At 45.8% G+C, this 24,125-nt stretch overlaps 1 protein-coding gene across 1 annotated transcript; it reads left to right on the top strand.

Moving 5' to 3' along the window:
• The first annotated feature begins 768 nt into the window (after positions 1-768).
• ING1 (inhibitor of growth family member 1) lies at positions 769-14,758 on the top strand. The gene is made up of 2 exons (XM_034758157.1): positions 769-1,471; positions 12,746-14,758. Exons 1-2 carry the CDS (start codon positions 1,330-1,332, stop codon positions 13,447-13,449), a joined length of 846 nt encoding a protein of 281 aa, XP_034614048.1. The 5' UTR covers positions 769-1,329; the 3' UTR covers positions 13,450-14,758.
• Positions 14,759-24,125: the final 9,367 nt, after the last annotated feature.

Raw genomic sequence — 24,125 nt, 5'->3', positions numbered from 1 at the left:
TTCCGGTCTCCGATTGGCTCGCAGGGCGGCGGGGCGGGACACGACTGGCTGGCAGGAATGTCAGCAGCAGCCTGTGCTGACCGGGTGACTCTTGAATTGATGCTGTTGCCTGGCGGTGGTTCCGCTAGGGGCCGGGGATCCGGGTACCGAGACTCAAACTGGGCCTGTGGCCGTTCAGCGGGACCCCGGGGGAGCCGTGCCTGTGAGCTGGGCGGTCCATTTTGGGGCTGAAGCAGCAGCAGCGTTGCATGATCCTCCGGTCCTGCGGCGTTAATCTCCCGCGGGAGCGGCTGTCCGGGACAGCGCAGCCTTTTCCACCAGCTGCACAAAGTTTGTGCCAGTGACTCCCGTGTAAAAGCACCAACCACTGAGCTCATCATGTGCAAACGTCCCGTGCATCGCCGTCATCTGAGCACCCTGCACAACTTTCCCGGTAGCGTCAGAGCTCTTGCACGTAACCATGCTATTTTCCAGCTGGCCACGTACCTCCTTAGCACCGGGCTCTGGCTCCCCGTACCCTCTCGGCATAACACAAACGCCTGTGGAAAACATTTGCTCCCGCTGTACCTTACCGGCAGCAGCAGCACAACCTCAACCTCTCCCCCTCCCCCCGCTTGTTTCTGCTGTTGCAGCAGCCCCACCTCCTGCTCTTAAACGTGAGTAAGGAGAGGAGGTGCAGAGATAATAAATATGCACATGAGCGTTAGTACTGCTGCTGTGAGGTGGGGGGGAGGGTCAGTGTGTAGAGGGGAGGGGTGCGCATGCGCGCTGCGTGGCGGGGCTGAATGTTTCCCAAGTGTTTGAAACTGGTATTTGGGTTTTCCACGTTGGATCAAGTGCGGCGTATAGCGAGAAGGGAGGCTGCATTAATATAACCGGGGACGGGAGCAGCGGCGGCGAGAAGAGCGTGGAAGGAGAGAGGATAGGAGCGGCACACGGGCGCCCAGAGGAGCTGCTGTTTCTGTCAGACACTTTGCACAACAGATTTTGTTTCCAGATTGTTACGGAGGATCTGGTTTGAGCCCCCCTCCCTCCCCCTTCGCACACACAAATCCCTCTGATTGTTCCTACCACCTCCTTCGTGAGTTACCCACAACGACAGCCATTCAATCAGCTGCTGCTGGCGGTGGGGACTAGCGGAGGGTGCGTGTGTGTCTCTCTCCCTCGGCGTTCACAAGAGAGGAGTCAGATGTAGCTTCTCTCGGTTTTGGGGAGCGCCAGAGAGAGGTGGGCAAGGAGCGAGCTGTGCAGATTGGGGCTGTCGTCTTTGGAGCGAGCAGCCCTCGCTCTCGCACAGAAAGGGGGGAGGAAGACTGTTTGTCTTGCCGGATGAAAATGTTGAGTCCTGCAAACGGAGAGCAGCTTCACCTCGTGAACTATGTGGAGGATTATCTGGACTCCATCGAGTCTCTGCCCTTCGATCTGCAGAGAAATGTCTCCCTGATGAGGGAAATTGACGCCAAATATCAAGGTAGGTGCTTTCTTGTGTGTGTGTGGTGCTGGGTTAGGTTTGTTTTTTCTTTCCTTGGTAGCTGAGTCCTGGCACCCCTTGCCCGCCCCCCCCGCACCCTGCAGGGATGGTAGTTTTATTTTGGGGAGGAGGAGGAAAGCAGGAAAAGAGAGTCTAGAAGAGGAGAGAGGGGCTGATCTGCAGCGTTAGCTCTTGTCATGGGGCGGAACAAAAGGTCTCCGGCTTCTCTTAATAAGCAAGGACTCTGCTTTTCAGTGTAAAATACTGGACAAGAAGACGTGGGGCAGGGAAGCGGGGTTTGTGGGGCTATTTCTGGGTGTGTAGTTGTGGGGGGAGGTTTTGTAGGTACCGGGGAAAGTGCTGGGTGGACAGAGGGAGAGATTACAGCACAACAACATTTAGGAATGTACAGTATTCATTATGGCTGTAGTAAGGGAGAGAGGCTGCTAGGGAAGAAGGGGGAGGAGGTTTAGATGCGAGTGGGGGGCAGGGTTTGCTTTCTTAAGTCTCTCTTTAATGGGGGTGCGTTTCACCCTGTAAAACAGCCCCCGTGTGTGTGTATGGGGGGGGTTATATAAAAAAAACGCTGGATGGGTTATGGATGAGCTGAATGCTAAGTGCCCCCTCCCCGCGGCATGCTGGCTGCACTCACTCCGGGGCATGCCGTCTCCTTGCCCCACGGCCGGCGGGAGGGGAGGAAAAGGAGGGGTTAGTTTGCGTGGGCTTAGGAGCAGCTTTGTCACTTGCTGTGTGTGGGGAGGGTCTGTTGGACGCTGCCGGCAAAGGTGGCACTGGGTGCTGGAGGGGACCCCTCTGCGCCCCCTCCTGCTGTACGGGGCGGGGGGGCTGGTCTCTGCGGCACTTGCCGCTGATCTGCGGGCATCCCCCACGCGGGCAAGAGATGGATGGAAAGCGCCCCATCGAAGGCAACGGCAGCAGGGGCCTCAGCTGGGTCGGGGCAGCGCTGTCCGGTGCCGGGGAAGGGGGGGAGGTGTAGGGCGCCGCGCCTTCCTGCACAACCAGCCCAGTACAAATAGGCGCTGCGTCCGCGCTATGCCGGAGTCAGTCACCCCGCTCGCTGCGTCATTTATAGCCCTCATTAGCATATCGTGCTTCGCCCCGCCTCCGCCTCGCGCTATTGGCTGGGCTCTGCCCCCACGGCTCAGCCTCTGCCGCTCACTGCCTGGGCTCGCTGTTCCGCCTTCTAGCTCCGCCTCCTCGCGGCGTTTCCGAAGCCACTTTTTTGTGGGGTTGATTTGAATATCTTGAGGTTCCCCCCGCCTTCCCGTTTCTGATTGGCGCCATGGGCTGCGCGAGGTGGGCGCAACTCTGGCCTTCGGGTTGTGATTGACACGTTTTTAGGTGGGGGACCTGGTCTGTCTCCTCCTCCTAGTTCTGATTGGACCCTTGGGAGTGGTGGGCGGGCTCTCTGGGTCTTACCATTCTGGTTGGTCCGTTGCGCCGGAGAACTGAGCTCTGGGCTTTCTGATTCCGATTGGCACGCTGCACCGGAAGGGACGGGTTCCTCCCACTTCTCATGCTGATTGGCGTGTTGGACGGATAAAGGCGGGTTATCCCTGTACTCTTTGATTCTGATTGGTAGCGGGCAGACTCTGCTTCGCCTCCTTCCCTCGCTTCCGAAAAACAGGAGAAACTCGGTTGGGCCCATTTCCTGTTCAAAGAACAATAGCCTGATGTCACGTCCTGGTTGTCCGTTCTGCGTTGGCAACTGACCGGTTGCTAAGGAGGGGCGGAGTCTCCTGAAGGAGACTGAGAGAGCTCCTTCCCGGTTGGCTGAGCGCCCGCCAGTGCCCCTCCCCCGCCTGTAATGGCGGCGGAGCGCAGCCGTGCGGTGCGCGGGGAGGAGCCGGGAACGGCGGATGGGAATCGAGCGCCCCTCCCCCTCCCCCTCGTTTCTCCGTCTGACCGGCAGGAGGCGCCCTGGCGGGAGCGACGCCACCGGCATCGCGGCCTCCGAGCTGGGGCGGGGCGCTCTGTGCGGGCGGGGCTCGGAGCTGGGGGGATCCCGCTGCTCAGCCCGGGACGCGGCCCGAGGCGCTTCGGGGCCGAGCTCGCGCCGGGTGGGGTTCGGGTCCCGCTGTCTGCGCCTGGGCCTGGCGCTCCTGCTGCGGGCCCCCGGGCTTAGCTCCAGCTAGACGGAGCGGGGCCGCTCTCTATTGGCCCGACGCCCCCAACCCTTCAGCCCCTCCGCCCCACATCTCCAGCCTGGAGGGGAAGAGAAGCCATCCTGGCCCCCGCCTGGACAGCCCCACTCCAGGCGTGCAACAGCCAACCCCCAGCCTGGTTCCCAGCCCGGAAACAGGCTCCTTGCAAATCTGCACCCCACGCCCGTGTCCAGGGAGCTCTCTTTCATCTCAATAGAGGGATGCCATTTACACCCGTCCCCGTGCCGGGGTAACCTGGCTGGCAAGTCCAGAACACAGCCTATGAATTTCTTCTCAATAACCTTCAAAATGACCCCATCCTACTGTTTATGTATTTTTTTTAAAAAAGCAAAGTAACCAGCTGTTAGCTTTCCTTCAAACAACAATCTCTTCAGATGTTGATAGGGAGAGGGGGATCCTAGAAATATATATTACCATTGGGCTTATAAATATAGTTTACAGCAGATTTTGGCAGTTATTTTAGATGTGGGATTGTTCCTTAAATAAAACTTAATTGAATTTTGCATAGCATTTTGCTGATTTATGGTGTGTGATAGTGTTTAAATACACACTTCATTAAACAGTCATCCTTATAAACCACACAAATAGTGGTCTCTCCTGACATACCTTTAAAAAATAATAAAGAGCAGAGCATTTTGATAAGGTGCCAGGACTCAGATTTCATTACTTGTACAAAAATATAAAACTTACTAATGTATGGCAAAGTATCACAAAACAGAGTTATACTTGAGTGAAGGAACAAAGTACATGTAACGCAATATCCTTGGGACCACTATTCATTTACTGAGTTGCTAACTTAATAATTAGTAACTGCTCTCCTAATTATTGAGTTGGTGAGGTTCTACCATATACAATATACATTTCCCCCAAACTACCTCTAACAAAGCTATTTTTAACAAAGCCCAATACCTGTGTTTCCATCTGGCTTTGTGAAAAGTCACCTTTTTGAAGGTGGAATTCTGAAAAGTGCTTAGCATTGGCCACGCTTTGCTCCCATTGAAGTCAATGGGAGTTTCAGTATGCCATTTAGACCTACTCTGGGCATGGTTAATTGAGAAAGTGATTAAAATGTTGGCAGCTGCTGGCACTTTGTCTGTTGATGGAGCTGTACCAATATTAGCAATGGTGGGAAATGATTATGCTAGCCTCAACCTGAGAGCATGCACACCAGGCCATTGGCAATATAAAAGGATAGGCAGATATATCATAGGGTGTAGCAACTATCTGTTTCCACCAGAGTAATCGAGTGTCCCCTGTTACTTGGCCTCTAGATCTTTGTTAGAAGAGAGGGGGAGGGGGGGTCCTACTCAAAGCCATTTAAGTGACTGTTGAAATAGAGCCTCTTTTTCATTTATGTTCCCTGAAAAAAATTAAAATGACACAAGTAAAGATTTATACCCTTGCAGGCATCAAGCAGTCTGCTGTGCTTAATAACAGCACAGAAGTTGGCTGTTATTCCAGCTCAACACTGAATATTCCAAATTAGTTACCTTTATGGGGGCCTGAGCTTGCTGCCATCAATCAGTGGAAACAGTGAGGTAAATATTTCAAACTCTGAAAATAAATCTGTGACTCTTATTCAACTATGGGTCACAGGGGAGCTGGGCAAATATTAGAAAAAGGTAGATAGATTTATCTCTATAGCTATACATTAAGCCTGTGATCTTATTGGCTTAGAAGCTTTCAGTGCAGAGCAGTGGATAATGTTGAAATAAATGTCGCAAAGAGAGAATTTTTGTGTGTGTTGTGAGAAACTGTTTAGCTCAGCTAGGGCAGTACTTAAGATTGGCTGAAGGGTATTGCTTATGTTTTCATTGTTATGGCAGGTGGTGGGCTTTCTGACGCTATACAGCAAGAAAACCCATAGTTATGTTTGTCCTCTGCAGCCTACGGCATTACAAGGTGCACAGAATTCCCAGTGTGTGATTTTTGCATTTGTAACTTTCCCAACATGCTTTAAACGTACAGGTGACCGAGCAAAACCAGGGACTCACAGGTAGTTGCATAGGTATTTGACTATCTTGGGAGACATTGAAACAGCTAGGCTCTTGCATGGGGCCTATACAGTATTTACCTGGGGGGGGATTAGTGTTAGCTATTCTGGAGGGGACAAGCAAGTCATGCTACTCAGTCCGCTTGTCTAAGGAATATTACAAATTAGAGCCTGGCACATCTTTCAGCTGAAATAGCTGCTAAGAAACTTCTTTTCTTATCTAGTATCACAGTTAAGTACAACAGTCCCCCAACTCCATCCATCAGAACACCCACTTGTTGCTGAGCAACCCTTTTTATTTGGGCACAGTTGTAAACAGCAGCAAACTGTATCACTCAGTATCTTGTGTTGTGCTGAGCAACTTTGATTAGTACCTCCCAGGAAGTGCTCCGCAACTAGCAGGATCAAGGTTATTATCGCTAAATGAAATATGCCTTCCCAATATGTTAAATAGTAGAGCAATACTAGCAGTGTGATAATGGTATATTTTTCATGTGCATATATGATTATTTAAAATGAAGCTTGGTAATAGGTGTGGAGAAATGAATTAAACTATTTTGTCGTTAAAAAAAAAATTAGTAGCCTATAGCGAAACATTCTTTGGATATCCATAAAGCAAAGTATTTCTCCTAGAAAGATTATCTGTATGTCAAATTTAAGTGGGCTAATCTACTAATGACAGTGGCTAAGTGCCACAAAATTGGAATATAGACTTATGAATTTCAGTTATTGGGAATAATGATGATAAATGTTTAATCTCCCAACATACTTAATCTCTAAGAGTTTGTCTTGATTAGGATAAAAGGAGAGGGGGAATAGCTCAGTGGTTTGCACATTGGCTTGTTAAATCCAGGGTTGTGAGATCAATCCTTGGGGAGGCCATTTAGGGATCTGGGGCAAAAAAAAAAAAAAAATCTGTCTGGGGATTGGTCCTGCTTTGAGCAGCAAGTTGGATTAGGTGACCTCCTGAGGTCCCTTCCAACCCTGATATTCTATGAAATCTAAGAAGGTTAGCTAACACATTCACACCAATTCTACCTGCTATAGTACAACTAGCTGTAGCTAAACTAGAGTCTTAGAATGTTAGTTAACATGTTATCAAAAAACAAACACCTTTTTATACTAATCAAGACAAAGCCTAAATAGCAACAGCTTTGTTGGTATTAATTGTGTAACAATAGCTATTAGCATGTTTTCTTGTCCAAAAGAAAGTCTTATTAGGGAGATAAATGGCCACATTTGTAAAATTCAAAGTCAGAGCTTTGCTATTTCATTTAAATATAGGTGGGATTGTAACATTTATTAGGTTAACTGAGTTACTTTTCTGCCAAGTGTTACCTTCTTCTAACACCTTCGTTCTTGGTTAGTAAGCTAAACTGTTCTTCTCAGCAGCCTGTGTGTTCATTGCAAGGTGAATGGAAAGAGAAACACCATGATGCAGTTTAAAAAAAAAAAAAAAGAGAGAGAAAAGTATCCTCATTCTAGATAATATATGATAAGGAATGAGTAATATATGATGGTGAAAGGGAAAGGATTCTAACATGTCTCATTGGCACTGAATGGAGTTTGATGAAACGAGCACAAATCAAACACAGCCGTCTATTTTTCAGTTATGAACTCTTGAATCACATATTTGACTCTTTAAAACTTCTCTCTCTCCAAAACTCTCAGAGTCTGTTGAAAACATTCTTATAGTAAGTATTACAATAGTGCTACTTCAAGACTATCTGCATTTGGTTTATAAATGCATATATTCACTTTTACTATTTTAAATCAGAGATAACTGCTTCAACTGTTGCCAAATATACTTGAATGTCCTAAATTCTTACTTTCTTTGGTTAAATACATACTGACAATAGATGCATGTATTTACTCAGATTTCAACAATTACAGAATATGTTGGTGCGGGAGGGACATGGCCACGCGCAGGCATGGACCCAAGCCTCCTACACATCTTAAAAGGAAATAAAATACCTGAAATATACCTATAGTTTGTATATTGCAGTCCTGATCTAGCAACCCTTAGGCTCTGGCTCTCACCTGCCAAAGACTTGGAGGAATAGAATGGTAGCCTAAGGCCTTGTCTACACTACGGTTTTGTCAACAAAAGTCAGGTTTCATTGACAAGGCAGTGGAGGTGTACACACTGCAATGCTCCTTCTGCTAACAAAACTCTCCTGCTTTGCTACCAAAATAAAACCACCTCAACAAGAGGCATAGAGCTTTTTGCGGCAAAGTTACATTGGCAAAGTGTCCGTGTGGACACTGGCTTGGTTATGTTGCTGTAAGTGGCATCCAGGAGGTGTCCCACAATATCCATCCTGACCGCTCTGGTCAGCAGTTTGTACTCTGCTGCCTTGCACCCAGGCATCTGCCCTTCCCCCTTTAAAGGCCCGGGAATTTTTGAAATTCCACTTCCTGTTTGCTCAGTGTGGACAGCTCACATCACATCTTTCCAGCTGACCATGGCAGCTCCACGCAACAAACGCTGTCCCGCTTGGAGCACACCTGAGTTGTTAGATCTCCTGATGCTGTGGGGTGAGGAGGCTGTGCAGTCCCAGCTCTGCTCCAGCTGTAGGAACTTTGATACTTAGGCCTGGTCTACACTGGGCAGAGGGGGTGGGGGGGGGAGAATCGAACTAAGATATGCAACTTCAGCTATGAGAATAGCATAGCTGAAGTCGACGTATCTTAGATTGACTTACCTCACGTCCTCACGGCGCGGGGTCGACTGCCGCCTCTCCCCCATCGACTCCGCTTCTGCCTCTCGCTGCAGTGGAGTACAGGAGTTGATGGCAGAGCGATCGGGGATTGATTTATCGCGTCTACACTAGTAAACTAGTCCATCACTACCCGCCAATCCGGCGGGTAGTGTAGACGTACCCTTACAGTCAGATTTCTTCTGGAGTATTGGATAAGGGCTACAAATGGGACATGCATCAGTGCTGTGTCAAAATAAAGGAGCTGAGGCAGGTGTACCAGAAGGCAAGGGAGTCAAACCGTCACTCTGGTGCTGCGCTGAAGACCTGCTGCTTCTATAAGGAGCAGGATGCCATCCTCGGCAGCAACCCCACCTCCAGTGCCAAGAGCCCCATGGATACTTTGATGGGGCTGCGGACAGTGGACTCAGCTCTGAGAACAAAGTCGTGGATGAGGAGGTCGAGTTGGAGGATGATGTGGAGCACATGTTAGGGTCATCCAGTGGTGTGGTGAGTCAGGAACTCTTTTCCACTCCGGAGGGGTCTAGCCAGTCCCAGCAGTCCATCTCTGGTGCGCATGATGTGGCAGAGGAGAGCTCTGGTAAGTGATCTTTTTGAATTGATGCTGCTCGGTTATATGAAGTAGAGCTGTCCTTTGCTTTGTATAGTAGAAGTGGGTGAAAGGATAGAAATGTACAAGACTATGTTGACATGTGCTTTACATTACCCTGTGCAGCAAAGCAGTGTGGTGGAACAGCATGTTAATGCATACTGAGATTTCATGGGAATCCTCCAGAGAGATCTCTAGGAAACTTTCCTGGAGGTACTCGCCAATCCTCTGCTGATGGTTCCTTCGCAGAGCTGCTTTGTTCCTTCCCCCATTGTAGGAAACCTTCCAGTGTCAATTGGCAATCATTTGTGTAGGAACCAAAGCGGCACACAGGCAAGCAGCATAGGGACCTGGTCTGAAGCTGCAAGCATGCAAAAGATGCATCCTTGCTTACCTTCAGGAGTGAGATAGTGTCTTCAATGACCTCTGCCTGTGGAAAATGGTGGCAGAATTTACAATATTGTCCCTAGTCCCCTGCAGTGATCCCCTTAAAAAAAACACCGGGACCCCTTGCCCCATCTTGAGCGCACCCCCTCATCCCCCGGGCCTACCTCACCATATTTAGGGTGTTTGCTGAGCTGTGTGCTTGCCAAGAAATAGTGAGAAACTGATCCATATTTTTAAAAAGGTGCATTTTACTATAATGAGTCCATGCGGTGCGTGCACTAAAATTCATGCTTCTGTTTATTGTTTCTTGTGCTTCTACAGATGTGGCCTTCAGTGGAACGCCCTACACACTGGCAGAGCACCTCTGCCAGATAAGGAAGCAACCAAGGAGGAGCAAGGAGGACATGTTCCGAGAAGTGCTCCAATCCTCAGAGGCTGAAAAACAAGAACGCAGATTGCAGAGAGAGATTTTAAAATAAAATTATAAAATAGGCAGGACAGAAAGAGCCAGGAGCGAATTTAATGGGCCAAGAGCAGATGATAAAAGTGATGGAGGAGAAACAGATGATGAAGTTTCATCTAATCATGCTGCAGGCAGAATTCATGCGTTGTCGACCATCCTGCAACTGATACAGAACTGCTTTCCATGCCCTCCCCAAACTCCTCCCACACATTCCTTGTAACTTCCCGGCCCATCTTGGTACTCTGGTCCACCTCTTTGGACAGCTTCCAAAATGATAGCTGGACTTACGCACAGCTATGAGAGCCTACACTGCCCTTCATTGTTATCTCCCTTCCCACCAAGCCTTTTTTGTGTATTGTTAATTGGTATTTAATAAAAACAAACCCTTTGTCTTCAAAACATGGTGGTTGATGCTGAAATTAATACACAGTGGCAATTTCATCATTTGCTGACTATACATCCCGGTCAGGAATCATCAAATTTTTCATACAATGTGGCAAGTTAACAAAGCATGGCAAAGTGCTGTATAGAATGAAACATTACTGGAGCTCATTGTCAAAATGTTGTCTCAAAGACTCCATGATTCAAATTGCTCTCCCTCTCCCCCCGGTGCACCTCAGCCCTGGTATCTGACTGCTCAAAATCAGCCGCCGGGTGATCTGTCTCCACACTCCACCCTCCAGGAAACGTCTCACCTTTAGCCTCACAAATATTATGGAGCACCCAGCAGGCTGCTATGACCATGGGAATATTTTCCTCATTTAGGTCTAACTTGCCATAAAGGCAGCACCAGCCTGCTTTTAATCTGCCAGACATATGTTCTACAGTCATTCTGCACCTGCTTAGCCTATTGGTTGAAGCGCTCCTTGCTGTTGTCCAGTTTTCCCGTGTAAGGCTTCATGAGCCATGACAGTAAGGGATAGGTCCAGTTTCCCAGGATCATTATGGGCATTTCAATATCCCCCATTGGAATCTTCTAGTCTGGAAAGAAAGTCCCTGCTTGCAGCTTTCTGTACAGACCAGTGTTCCTGAAGATGCATGTGTCATGCACCTTTTTGGACCACCCTACGTTGATGTCAGTGAAACGCCCATGGTGATCCACAAGTGCCTGCAAATACCATGGAGAAAATACCCCTTTCTATTGATGTACTCAGTTGCAAGGTGTTCTGATGTCAAAATTGGGATATGCGTGCCATCTATTGCCCTGTCTCACTTAGGGAATCCCATTGCTGCAGAGCCATCCACTGTTTCACACACATTGCCAAGAGTAACAGTCCTTTGTAGCAGGATTTGATGAATTGCCTTGCACACTTACATTAACATAGCCCCAGTAGTCGACTTCCAGACTCCAAACTGATTCACGACCAACCGGTAGCAGTCTGGAGTCTGCAGCTTCCACACAGCAATCGCTACACACATCGCCACTCACAGAGCAGCTCTCATTTTTGCTGTCTTTGTGCCGCACTGCTGGGGTGAGCGCCGCACACAGTTCCAGGAAGGTGGCTTTCTGCAGCCAAAAGTTTTGCAGCCACGGTTTGTCATCCCAGACTGCATAACAATGCGATCCCACCACTCAGCGCTTGTCTCCTGATCCCAAAAGTGATGGGGCAGCATGTGCAGCTGCTCCATGAATGCCAAAAGCAATCTGGTGTTTCTTTCCATGGCACACAACAGGTCAGGCACCTCTGATTCCTGTTTAAATTGGGTGCTCATGATGTACTGTACGACCAGCCATGATGTGTGATTACACATAACAGTGATTACAACAGTAGAGAGCAGTGCAGGATCCATCCTTTCAGACAGAGATTGCGAGCGCACAGTAAACAGGGGCCATTGAAAAATGCCACAAAATGCAGTTGAAAGCCCATGGAATGATGGTACAGAAAAAACTGCTTCATGAGATATGGAGCCCTCACCCATGATGCACTTCAATCCACTCCGCCTTCCCAGAACTCCTACCTGCAGAAGATGGCGAGTAGCACAGTGGGATAAATACCCACAGTGCACTGCTCTCTGTCAATGCTAGAGCACCAACTGTGGGCGCATGCCGCTGATAGAAGGAGTGTTGTGTTAACATGCACAAGTGATTTAATTATACCAGGTGTTGATTGTCGGCATAACTTTTGTTGACTGTGTAGTGTAGACAAGGCCTTAGAGACACTTTTAAGCCCCATCCCGGCAGTATCGAGTAAAGCTCATTGTAGCTCAGGACCTACCTTACAGCATTCAGAATTCTTGTGCATCAGCAGTCAGGTATGATAGCCTTTACTAAATAACTCAGCATCTGTTTTCTGCAGTGATTAACTCACTCGCTCTCCCTCTGCCTGTTTCAAGCATTTCTTGGGACCAAAATGTAAATGGCAGTCCTGTCATCTTTGGTTTGGGGGAAGTTTCTTTTATTTTTTAAGGAGAGGGTTAATGTTAATACGTGAAAGATGGTCTGAAAAACCATTATGATATTTCTTAGTTCTGATTTGAGAACAAATTTTGTAGTTGCCAATGATGGAAATACAAAATAATCTTTTTACTTCATTGATTTGTCTAAAAGGAAAAGACTTGAAGATCTAGGCCACTTACCTGGCAATCTGTAACTTCCCTTCATTGTGACAAGCTGCTTCATAGACATCACATACTGCTGCACCCACAAAACTTGCACAGGGTGTAACGGTCTAAAATGAAATTATTTTTAATAATACGTTTCTACATTTCAACTACATGGCATTTGCATTCTGTTCCAGAGAGACCAACTAATCAGCTGTAGATGTGAGCCACTTGTTGTCAGATTTCAACTTCAGTGTGGCTGCCTTTGATCAGCTTTGTACTTTACAAGAAAGTAGTGCTGCTTTTGGGAGGCAATAGTATGGGGAGGTTTTGTTCAGCCATTCTGTATGTGCAGAATATTTATAGTTTTACTTTTTTTTTTTTCCCCTTTGCAGAGATCTTAAAGGAGCTGGATGATTATTATGAAAAGTTCAAACGAGAGACTGATGCCGTGCAGAAGAGAAGACTGTTGCATTGCATACAGAGAGCACTGATCCGGAGTCAGGAACTGGGAGACGAAAAGATCCAAATTGTCAGTCAGATGGTGGAGCTTGTTGAGAATAGAACCAGGCAAGTGGACAGTCATGTGGAACTATTTGAGACCTGTCAAGAGACTAATGAGACCACCGGAAACAGTGGCAAAGCCAGCCAAGATAAGTCAAAGAATGAGACAATCACTCAGGCTGAAAAGCCCAACAATAAGAGGTCTAGGAGGCAAAGAAATAATGAAAATCGAGAAAACGCTTCTAATAATCATGATCATGATGACATCACCTCAGGAACACCAAAGGAGAAGAAAGCAAAAACATCCAAGAAAAAGAAGAGGTCTAAGGCTAAAGCAGAGAGGGAGGCTTCCCCTGCAGATCTTCCTATTGATCCCAATGAACCAACATACTGTTTGTGTAATCAAGTCTCCTATGGAGAAATGATAGGATGTGATAATGATGAGTGCCCAATTGAGTGGTTTCATTTTTCATGTGTGGGACTCAATCATAAACCAAAGGGCAAATGGTACTGCCCTAAATGTAGAGGAGAAAATGAGAAAACTATGGACAAAGCACTGGAGAAATCTAAAAAAGAAAGGGCCTACAACAGGTAGTTTGTAGACTCTTGATTGTGAAGAAAAATAAAAAACCAACCAACCAGTGTATTTATTGTCAGTGTCACCTTTGTTGAGGTGCAAGGATTGTAAAATGTATATTTTTAAAGGAGGTTAGAAACTAAACCATTCCTGTTATAGGGACGGCAATAAGAGCAATTTTGTTTTTTCCATTTGATACAGCTGTAAAAAGAAAGTGGTCTGGTGACCAACATTAATAAACATGTAATAAGAGTTTAAATTTAGTGTTCAGATGGAGCTAAAGACAATATAATATTTCTTTTTTGTGCTGGTAGCACTATACCCATTAACATTTAGATAACAAATATTTCTTAAATGTAATTTCATTTTTCCTTTATAGAGGAATGTTATTTACCTTTCCAGCAAACTGTCAAATATTTAGCCATCCGGTTGTATTTGAATAAAACAGTACATTATAAATTTAATTTCTTTCACTGATGACCAATGCAAGATCAAACAAGAAGGTAAAATATAACTTCTGCTACAGAGTGTGTCAGTATAACAGTTCAATAACAAATGTTTAAATAGCGTTAGAAGATTATTTTTTAAAAAAGTAAATGGTTAAATTTTACATGACAAATATTTTATATACTGGCCGAGTACCACAAGGGCCATTTTAAAATGATTGAGTACATTTTATATTTAACCAGGAAGTGGTTTAGTAATGAAACTTAACATAAATCAAGCTTTATACTGTCACAGATAATAGTGTAGCAATCTTTAATTTGTATAAGGTGTATAAATGTAAATTTTTAAGTGGAGTTGCACTTACTGTATTATAATCGGAAATGCAGCCAAATGCCATTGTGTATCCAATGTGCATTTCCTTCTGTATGTATGAAAATTGTACAGCTGTGATATTAAGAAATAAATGAAAAAAACTTAGTTTGCTCCTCTGGTGATTACATTTTAATATTCATTCATACCATTTAAAAATTAATGGCTAACTTCCGTAGCACCGTCAAGCTGCTGCTGCCTGGAAGCCTAAAGTAGAATCTGTTGTAATGGTAGTCAAATTATGCTTCCAGTAATGAATCTTCAGAGAGCGTATGATTAGCAAGAGAATAATGGTCTCAAAAAAGCATTTAACCTTCCATCCAACTCTATACTATAGTGCTTACAGTTACTCTGGCCATATATCATAATAAAATAATAATAATGATAAACCTATGGATAAACCACATTTACTGGTTTTCATGTGGATATAAATTAGTTCACATTTGTTATCAATAGGAAGTGCTTGTTGAATTACAATATTTTAAAAGAATTATTGCAACTATCCAGTTTAAGCATTTGTAACCCTCCTGGTCTCCTCAAATAAAACTGCTTTAGCTATAATAAAAATCCTAACTTTAGATACCCAGATCCCATTTCACTTTTTTTTTTTTTTATAGCAACATAGGGTCAAACTGTTCCCTTCACCTCAGAGTGGAGAAGATGAAATCCTGGCAGAGTCAAACAGGACACAGATGAGGGAGAAGCATCATTCTGTTTTCTGCCTCCTCCTGTCACGCGCGCGTGTGTGTGTCGGGGCGGGGGTTATAAAAATAAGTGGGTTGGGACTGGTAACAGGAGAAAGGTTGGAGAAGGGCAGTGGGAGAGGAATGCAGAGAGGTGATGGGCAGCAGGAGGAAGATTTGGAGCACAGTGCTGGGACGGATCCATTCATATTACCAAATCCAGGGGCTCATACAAGATTCTTGTAGATTTATGTCTCCTATGAACACCATGTTCCTCTTCCTAAAATTCCTAAACTGCAGCTGTTCTGCCTCTCACAAATAATGAAATCATGAACTGGTGGGCTGGTCCATCTGCAAGAAGTGGAGTGGAAGATATTGAGTCAGCAGAAGAGGAGTAAGTGCAAGGGCTATGGTGACCTCTGCATTGTCACATATTGAACATGTTATAGCAACCCTATGGGGATTCCCCACCTAAATTATAGTGACTGAGTTAGTTTTAAATTAGATGAGTTACCCATTCATGCTCGGATCCCTCTGCTCCACCACTGGTAAGGATCCAGGGCCAGCAGGGGACCTATGGCAGCAAGTCTCTGCTGAATCTTACTTTGTCTTCTCTCTACCCTACTCCTCCTCTCCCCCATTTTGTTCCTCTTCTCCCTCCCACACAGTTCCCTGCTCTCCTTCCTATTCCTCACTCCAGCTGCTGCCCCCTCTGCTAATCCCAACCCTTGTGGAATTGCCCGGCTCCAACATTCTGTCCCCTCTCCAATTAAGCCTTGACTAGTCTAGGAAAACCGATGTTTTCAAAAAATCGTGCTCACTAAAATAATGTGAAACGCCAGTTAGGATATAGTATAAACACAGTTCAACATCTCTGAACCCAGGCTAGCTGGCCAGGGTTGATCCTAAGTTTCCCCCATTAAACTGTGTTCAACATAAGTCCCTAGTGATGTTTCAAATGCAGAGAGCTGGGGTAAAATAATGGCGGTGTGGAGATGCATGATAGAAAAAGTCCTACTTAAAAGGGATCCACTGGTTTGCTGATAGGTCCATCTTGTCATTGTTCTTAAATGAGTAGACTTCCAGCTCTTGCCCTCCCTTATCTTAGCCATGGGTCAAAGGCAGCAGCTTGTTTGCTCGGTCATTTAAAAATTATATTATCAGCTTACTCATTTTTCCACGACCTTCTTGCTCTTCTCAACTCCACACACGGGTTGCAATTTTCTTTTGCTGCTTACCTTGGACCTACACCACAGTATTTAATAGGGTCTAATTTCAAGCAGTGAGCCTGTTCACTTCATTTAGCGTGAACTGACTGCTGCTATTAAGCTCTTCATTGTTGGAAGTATGGCCTGCTCATGTTATGCTGGCACACAGTCCTCATACCGTGGAAACTACTCAAGCTTTGCATCTTGTTTAAAATAGTATCTTTACCCATGTCCTTTTTTCCTCTTGCCAGTTTGGTCAATTTAATGGTTCAGAAAATGTACTAGCCCTGGAACGTATCACCTCTATTTCTGCGCAGAATAGGTTCGGAGGAGGCAGCAGATATACAAGCTTCCCAGCACCACCCGTCAGCACAACTGAATGCTGATTTGGAGAGGCCATCTCTAGAAGTGAGAGAACATTCGAGTCTCCGTGCCCATTCCTTGCTTGGTTTCACTCCTGAGACTGCCAGCAAATGGCACAGTTGAGATAGATAATCGCTCTACTAAGAAATTGGACTATGGTTATTAAATCATGTCCTACAGGTGACTGAACAGCCATCAGCTGTAACCACTATAATTCAGTAGCTTACTACTAGAAAACGGGGGGAAGCATGACTTGTTTGGTTTTCGTCAGAAATGTTCAACGAGCTATAGTCACTGCTGCTCTGGGCTGGATTTGAATGAGACATCTAGAGATAAAAGAATCCCCAGAGCTAGTGATACATTCCCCTGATTAGTAGAAGATGCCATTTCAATGGTAATGCTGCAGCAATTTTTTCACATTACTGGACAGGTCCATGGAGCGGAGGCACTACAGTAGGACACTTAGCAGGTGCAGTTGGTATGGAAAATACAGGTTAGCAGGTAGTGATGAAATAGTTTGTGTTGCACGTAAGGTGTACTGCAAGCTGTAGCTAGAACAGACACACAGAACCAGCATGATACTGAAGCAAAAAGAGTTAAACACCAATTTGAACCATTACGTCACCTAAAAACATCTCAGTTAAACAGAATTACCATCTCCCTAAAGCAGCCATCCCAGCCTTGCATATCATTAGGCTTAAATAAGTTTCCTGCCGATTAAGTGGATTTCCTGATTAACTGTCCCAGTTAAATGGAATGTACCAAATAAATACATCTGAACTGGATTGGTCCATTAGTCCTTTTTTGGTAGAATCTTTTTAGTTAAAGAGGAAAAAAAGTCAGAAACAAGGGTAGAAGTCAGAAAGTATGCTTAGAGATGTGCTTCTTTGCATGTAATGTTGTGTTAAATCTTCATTATTACTTACAAGAATAAGTTTCTGTTGTTTTAATTAAAATTAACCAAGTTAGTCAATATATGTGATCCAACCCTAAAAATATGTTTGATCATCTTTGAAGTGCCATTCCCTCAGTGGACCATGTTAGTATGAACTTAACCATGACACACCTAGGTTTTGCACAGATAGGAGCTCTGGATTGGTGGGGGGAGAGAGAATCAAATTTCACACACAGATCACATTTCACCTTTACTGTAAAGTCTGCACTGGAGCTGTTGGTTTTGCTCTATAAAACCCTTTATAGTTTGAAACCTGTGTAGATGTTCAGCTATATAGTGATGGGGGCCATAAAGAACATGGATAATTGACAAGTTATCTTGGAGACAAGGACGGGCCAGATCCTCAATTTGTGCAAATCATTGTAGCTCAGTTGAAAGCATCCCTTCCTGGCAGATAATGACCTGACTTCAGCTATACATACCATCATTACCTCCAGGATGAACTACAGCAGTGCAATATACCTGGGTACGAAGGCTTCAGAGCTTACAAAACTCCAACTAGTACAGAATGCTATGGCATTTTTCCTCACCAACATGAGCTACGGTGAGTACATCACATCTGCCCTTCACTCTCTGCATTGGCTTCCCGTAACCATTATCAAACCACGTCACGTCTTGGACCCAGATCCTCATAGGTATGTAGGAACGTCACGTCCATTGAAATCAATGGGAGTTAGGCACCTCAACCTTTTTGGATCTGGGCCTTTGCCCTTATCTTCAGCTTGCTCAGTGGTCCTCAGTCACCTGGGCCCAGGATATCCAAAAGATTGCCTGAAGCTCTGGGAAAAAGCCTGTGTTCAACAGCTCTGCTCCTCTGGTACAATGCAACTCTCTACAATAAAGATATATCTTGTCTGTGCAGGAGACAGAACTTTCCCAGGGGTCAGACCAAGACTGTGACACAAACAACTACAGAAGCTAAGGCCCATTGCAAATCTCCCCACTTTTTGCTCCAAGTGCAACATGCACTTTTTCAACCTGGCCTTCTCCAATGAGTTTACATAGCAACATGCACATAAGAACCCACCAAGGCAGGCCCACTATATACTGCAAGACAAATAAATAGCTATCCTTGTCTAATATGGCTGCTATTAGAGCTATCATTTCTTTACATGGCTGAACGTTCTTTTTCCGACTTGGCTTGTTTAACATCTGACTAGAAAAATGATTTAAAAAAAACCCCTCAAAATTAATCACATGGGAGGCAAATATTAATAGAATTGTGAGCAATAAAAGTTATTGCTCAACAGGATTTTAATTCATTAGCTTTTAAATTACAAACGATTTTCCCCCACTTGGCCAAGATTTTAAAAAATAGCTAGTCCGGTTGAGTGCCTCAGCTTTTGGGTGCCCAACTTAAGACCCTTTCCATACGCCTGATTTTCAGAAAGTGCCAAGTCTTCACCCTCTGAAAAGGTAGAGCCCCTTTAAGGTGTTTCACATTGGGTACAAAACCCATTAGTCAATTTTTAAAATCTTTGCTACTTGTTTAGACACCTAAATAAAGGGATCTCAATGGGCATTAGGCACCTAAATACCTTTGTGAATCACACTCTGGGAATCTAACTTTAGGCACTCATTATTTTAAATACTTAATACTTATCTCACAGGGGGTATTGTGAGGATAAATACGTTGAAAGATTGTGAGATGCTCAGAAACTATGGATATGGGGGTGGGGGAAAGGGGTGTCACATAAGTACCTAAGAGAGAAGATAGGAGGCCCCAGATCCATAAAGGTATTGAGTCTTCTAACTTCCATTCAAACCAATGGTCAATGTGACTTTGGCTAGGTCTACACTGGGGGGGGGATCGATTTAAGATATGCAAATTCAGCTACGCGAATAGCTGTGAGGACGGCGGCAAATCGACCGCTGCGGCTCCCCCGTCAACAGCGCTTACTCCTACCTGGGCTGGTGGAGTACGCGCGTCGATTCGGGGATTGATTGTCGCGTCCCAACGAGACGCGATAATTTGATCTCCGAGAGATCGATTTCTACCCGCCGATCCAGTGAAGACAAGCGCTTTGGGCAAGTCAAATCCCTCCCTACCTGTAAAACAGGGATAATAGTACCTATTTACCTAATATACTTCACAGGTGGTTGTGAGGATTAATTAGTTAACAAGTCAAATTAATCTCTAGAGTAAATCTATTGCTTTCCATTAAATTATACCATCAATGAATTTGGCCCAGGACTTTGAAGGAGCAAAATATTCCAGTTACCTAGTTCAATATCTAAGTGAAGACAATATGTTACGGAAAACTGATTGAATACCTTGCATTATGTTCTGCTTGTTCAGCAAGAAGTTGTTTATATATTTATTTTTGGATGGGAAAGATAAATAATTGTTAAAAACATTGCAATCTAACACAGAGAATAGGGCCTTATCTACATTAGAAATTAGCCTTGATTTTGGCCCGCAGTATAGCTTCACCTGTGAAAACCTCGTCTGGAAGATAAGCTACAATTTACACCACTGGAGATTTGCCCCAGTTTCAAGCAGGGGCAAGCTCTACTGTTGCCAATGGTAGGAAATAAAAAACAAAACAAAAAAACATACTAGGGAGTTGTAGCTACACTGATGGCTGAAACCAGGCTAATTCCCAATGTAGACCACTTCTACGGGCCTAACTATACCCAGTTTTTGACTGATTTAACTACACTGATAGACACACTGATTTAGTTAAATTAGCACAACCCCTCAGTGTAGCACAACCCCCTAGTGTCATTATATATGTTGATGTAAATTACTGAGATACTCTATACCGACACAAAGACCAAAACTAGTGCCCCTAGTAGGCCGGAATGCCACCCCTGAAAATGTGCCACCCCAAGTACGTGCCTAGAGCTGGCCCTGGAAATAGGCCTATAAGCATCAGGGCTTGTATGTAGCTTGCTCAGTATCCTAACTGGTATCACCAATCCTTGTTTCAGTTCTACTGGCAGCAGACCTTTTCCCTATCTCATCGTGTAACTGCAACAGAATCTTTAGACTCCCTTCTGACAAGCGTTGAAACATTTCATAAATTATCTTTGCCTGGAGCGGTATACTTCCTTTTCCTAGTGGCTGCAATAAGCTTCTGCACACTCAACTGTTTGTTTAACACATCAGTAGTGTCTCTCTAACCCTTTAATAGTTCACATTTATCTTAAATAAACCTCCTATTTCCCCCTACAAAACTCACTGTTTTGATTCATATCACTGCTGGCCTTGGAGTTATTTTGCTAAAATGTCAGTCTTTCTAAGTTAGAGTCCTCTGTTTCATTGTTTATGATAAGACCAGGTATACTTTTATTTTAAATTCCATGCATTCTTTGAATTTACTTATATTTCTGAAAGCTTTGAATATTTGTTTAATTTCCCACAAAACTTTCTCCATTTTCCTGTTTTTGGTCTTTTTGATAATCATTTGTATCACCACCTTACTAATCATTAAGTTTTTACTATTTGTTATGTTTTGCTTGCTTGTATGCCTTTTTTCTTTCTTTGATTGCTAATTTGAAATCCTCCTTCCACCAGGAAACCAGATTTCCAAGTCAGGAGCAATATGATACTTTGTAGATGGCCAGATCGCTGCTGCAATTCCTTGTATTAAGTTGGTCTAGAATTCTCCTAGGTTGTCACTTGTACAGTTACTACATAAATATTCATCACATTTGATCTTGAAATGGCCCCAATCAGCTTCTCAAAAATTCACGCTAGGAACTCTTTTTGACCTTTCCTCAGCCTTGGTTCTCAATAAGCATAAGGAAGTGATCATTCTTCTTTGAGTGCTTGCTCATATAGATTCCAATTAGGTGTGTGTGCACCATGTGCACAGTTTGCCGGAAGGTTTTTCCCATAGCAGTGTCTTTCGGGTCAGCTCTGGAGCCCCCTGGAGTTGTGTCTTCATAGCACTGTATATAGGGCCCCACCAATCCACCGCCTCTCCAGTTCCTTCTTATTGCCAGTGATGGTCGTTGGAGCCTTTCGTCTCTCATGTTCAACAAGCAATCCTCTAGCCTAGTTTTCGGTAAATAGTTAAAGATAGTTTTTAAAAAGTTAGTTAGATATTTGGATTTGGGTAGTGAGGGGGTGTTTCCCTCCCCTGTTTCCCCATCTCTCTCCTGCGTCCGGGGCATGCCTTGGACCCAGGGGTTTAAGCTGTGTGGGGTTTGCCAGAAGCCTATGCCCAAGGGTGACCCACACTCGGCTTGTCTACAGTGCTGGGGGAGTCTCATCGAACAGAGAGGTATGAGATCTGTAGGATTTTTCACCCCCGCATGAAGAAAGAGAGGGACCACAGATCAAAGTTACTACTAATGGGAGCAGCTCTCCACCCTCAGTCCGAGTCGAGCCCCATGGACACAGCATCGGGCTCCTCAGCGTCAGTGCGCAGCGCACCGACTTCGGTCCGGGAGGTGCCAAGGAAGGACTCTAGGGTCTGAGCCCCTTGGCACCAGCATTCCCCGGCACTGAGCACAGAGTGGGATCAATCTCAGCACCACTCACAGTTTTCTGTCCCAAAGAAGCAGCACAGGAAGACTGATAGAGGGTGTTCATTTTCCTGTGCAAGGGAACGGGAACCACCCAAGGGAGGGCGACTGGTGCAAGACCACACTTCCCTTCCAGCTCAAGAGCCAGCACCATCATCTCCAGGCCCATGGGAGGGACTGTTGAGTCCGGTCCCACCGGAAGAAACCCAGGTGGAAGATTTGGACCTCCCTTCCACATTCGAAACTTATGAGGTGGCATGGGACTTGATAACTCTGACAGGTCCACACTTCCCCAACCATGGTGGCACTGCACCGGTTCCGAGGCCCCAAACAACAGAGGCCACTGGTGCAGTGCAGGAGCAAGCCAGCTATGACTCGGCAATGGTCTCCAACACCCCGGCACCAATCCCCAGCACCGCCATGGTCTCCCTGCATGGACTCAGAGTCCGAATTGGACACAGACTCATGTGTGTCCCAGAGAAGCCAGCACCGTAGCCGTCAGCACTCCCAGACAGTGGGGATGACTCAAACTTCCCCCTGGTACCGTGGCCTCCACAGTGGCAAGTACCAAGTCAGATGCCAACTCAGTGGCCCTTCTGGACCCCATGGGCTTTCCACCAGTCCCAGGGGTCCGCCTCAGCATGCTCCTTTTCAGTCGCTTCTGAGAGAAGTGCGTCTAGGGCCAGGGAGCATTCCTGAGCATCAGTCACCGCTACCACCACAATCGGTACTGCATCCGGCACAGACACCAGAACCGGCACGGACAGCAGAGCCATCACCAGCACTGTACCCGGTGGCACCGTACTCAGTGGCACCGTACCCAGCGGCATGGCTATGATCAGTACCACAGAAAGTACTGCAGCCGGTGCCACAGCCGGTACCGTGGCCAGCACTGAGGTGGACTCCAGGTGGGCAGGTGGGGCCCTCCCATGTTTGGGGCTCCTCATCATTGTCTCCAGAGGAAGCAGTGGCAGGAACATCGCAGGGCCTCAGATTCACAGGATCCTCCTCAAAATCCGGAGTGATGGAACCTCGGTGATCCTGGTGGCACTGGCCTGGTCATGACAGCATTGGTACACCATGGTACTGGAGCTATCAGTGGATATTCCAATCACTCTACCGCTAGTTCCGGACCTCATCACTGATCACCATGGAAGGCTTCAGCACCCCAATCTCGAGTCTCTCCACCTCACGGCCTGGAAGTTGCATGGTTGAACCCATTAGAGCTCACTTGCTCAGACGTTGTTAGGGAGGTTCTTCTGGGTAGCAGAAAACCTTTGACCAGAGCTACTTACCTGGCCAAGTGGAAAAGATTTGCGATTTGGTGCTCGCAGAGCCATATCCCTCCGACACAATCGTCGGTCCCCTTTATCTTGGGCTACCTCCTAAAGTTGAAATAGCAGGTACCTAGGAAGGTGGTGGAATCTTTCCTTAGAGGTTTACGGTCAGGCTTGACAAAGCCCTGGCTGGGATGATTTAGATGGGGATTGGTCCTGCTTTGAGCAGGGGGTTGGACTAGATGACCTCCTGAGGTCCCTTCCAACCCTGATATTCTATGAAGAAAAAGAGGTTACTTACCTTCTCGTAACTGTTGTTCTTCGAGATGTGTTGCTCATATCCATTCCAATTAGGTGTGTGTGCGTCGTATGCACAGTTCACCAGAAGGTTTTTCCCCTAGCAGCATCTGTCGGGTTAGCTCTGGAGCCCCCTGGAGTCGCGCCTTCATGGCGCTGCACATAGGGCCCCACTGACCTGCCACCGCCTCCAGTTCCTTCTTGCCGGACACTCTGACAGAGGGGAAGGCAGGTGGGTTTGGAATGGATAAGAGCAACACATCTCAAAGAACAACAGTTACGAGAAGGTGAGTAACCGTTTCTTTCCCATTCCATCTTTATGAAAGGATCTATCCACTGATTAAATCTAGTAGCTGCTCCTGTATTCAGTAACATTTACCATTTAGGTCAGTTTTCTTACTTCCCCATAGCTTATTATGACTACTAAAAGCTCCTCAAATCACAAATGAGTTTTTGATATTAGTTATTTTAGCACTAAAAAAATTAGCTAACGTTGCATGGATTATAAACGTAAATCTGTAAGTACATAAGAACATAAGAACGGCTGTACCGGGTCAGACCAAAGGTCCATCTAGCCCAGTATCCTGTCTACTGACAGTGGCCAATGCCAGGTGCCCCA

This window comes from Trachemys scripta, chromosome 1, assembly GCF_013100865.1.
Source record: "Trachemys scripta elegans isolate TJP31775 chromosome 1, CAS_Tse_1.0, whole genome shotgun sequence".
NCBI classification, from domain to species: domain Eukaryota; kingdom Metazoa; phylum Chordata; order Testudines; family Emydidae; genus Trachemys; species Trachemys scripta.
Note: the sequence above shows the minus strand (reverse complement) of the source record. Positions and strands in the feature narration are given on the sequence as shown.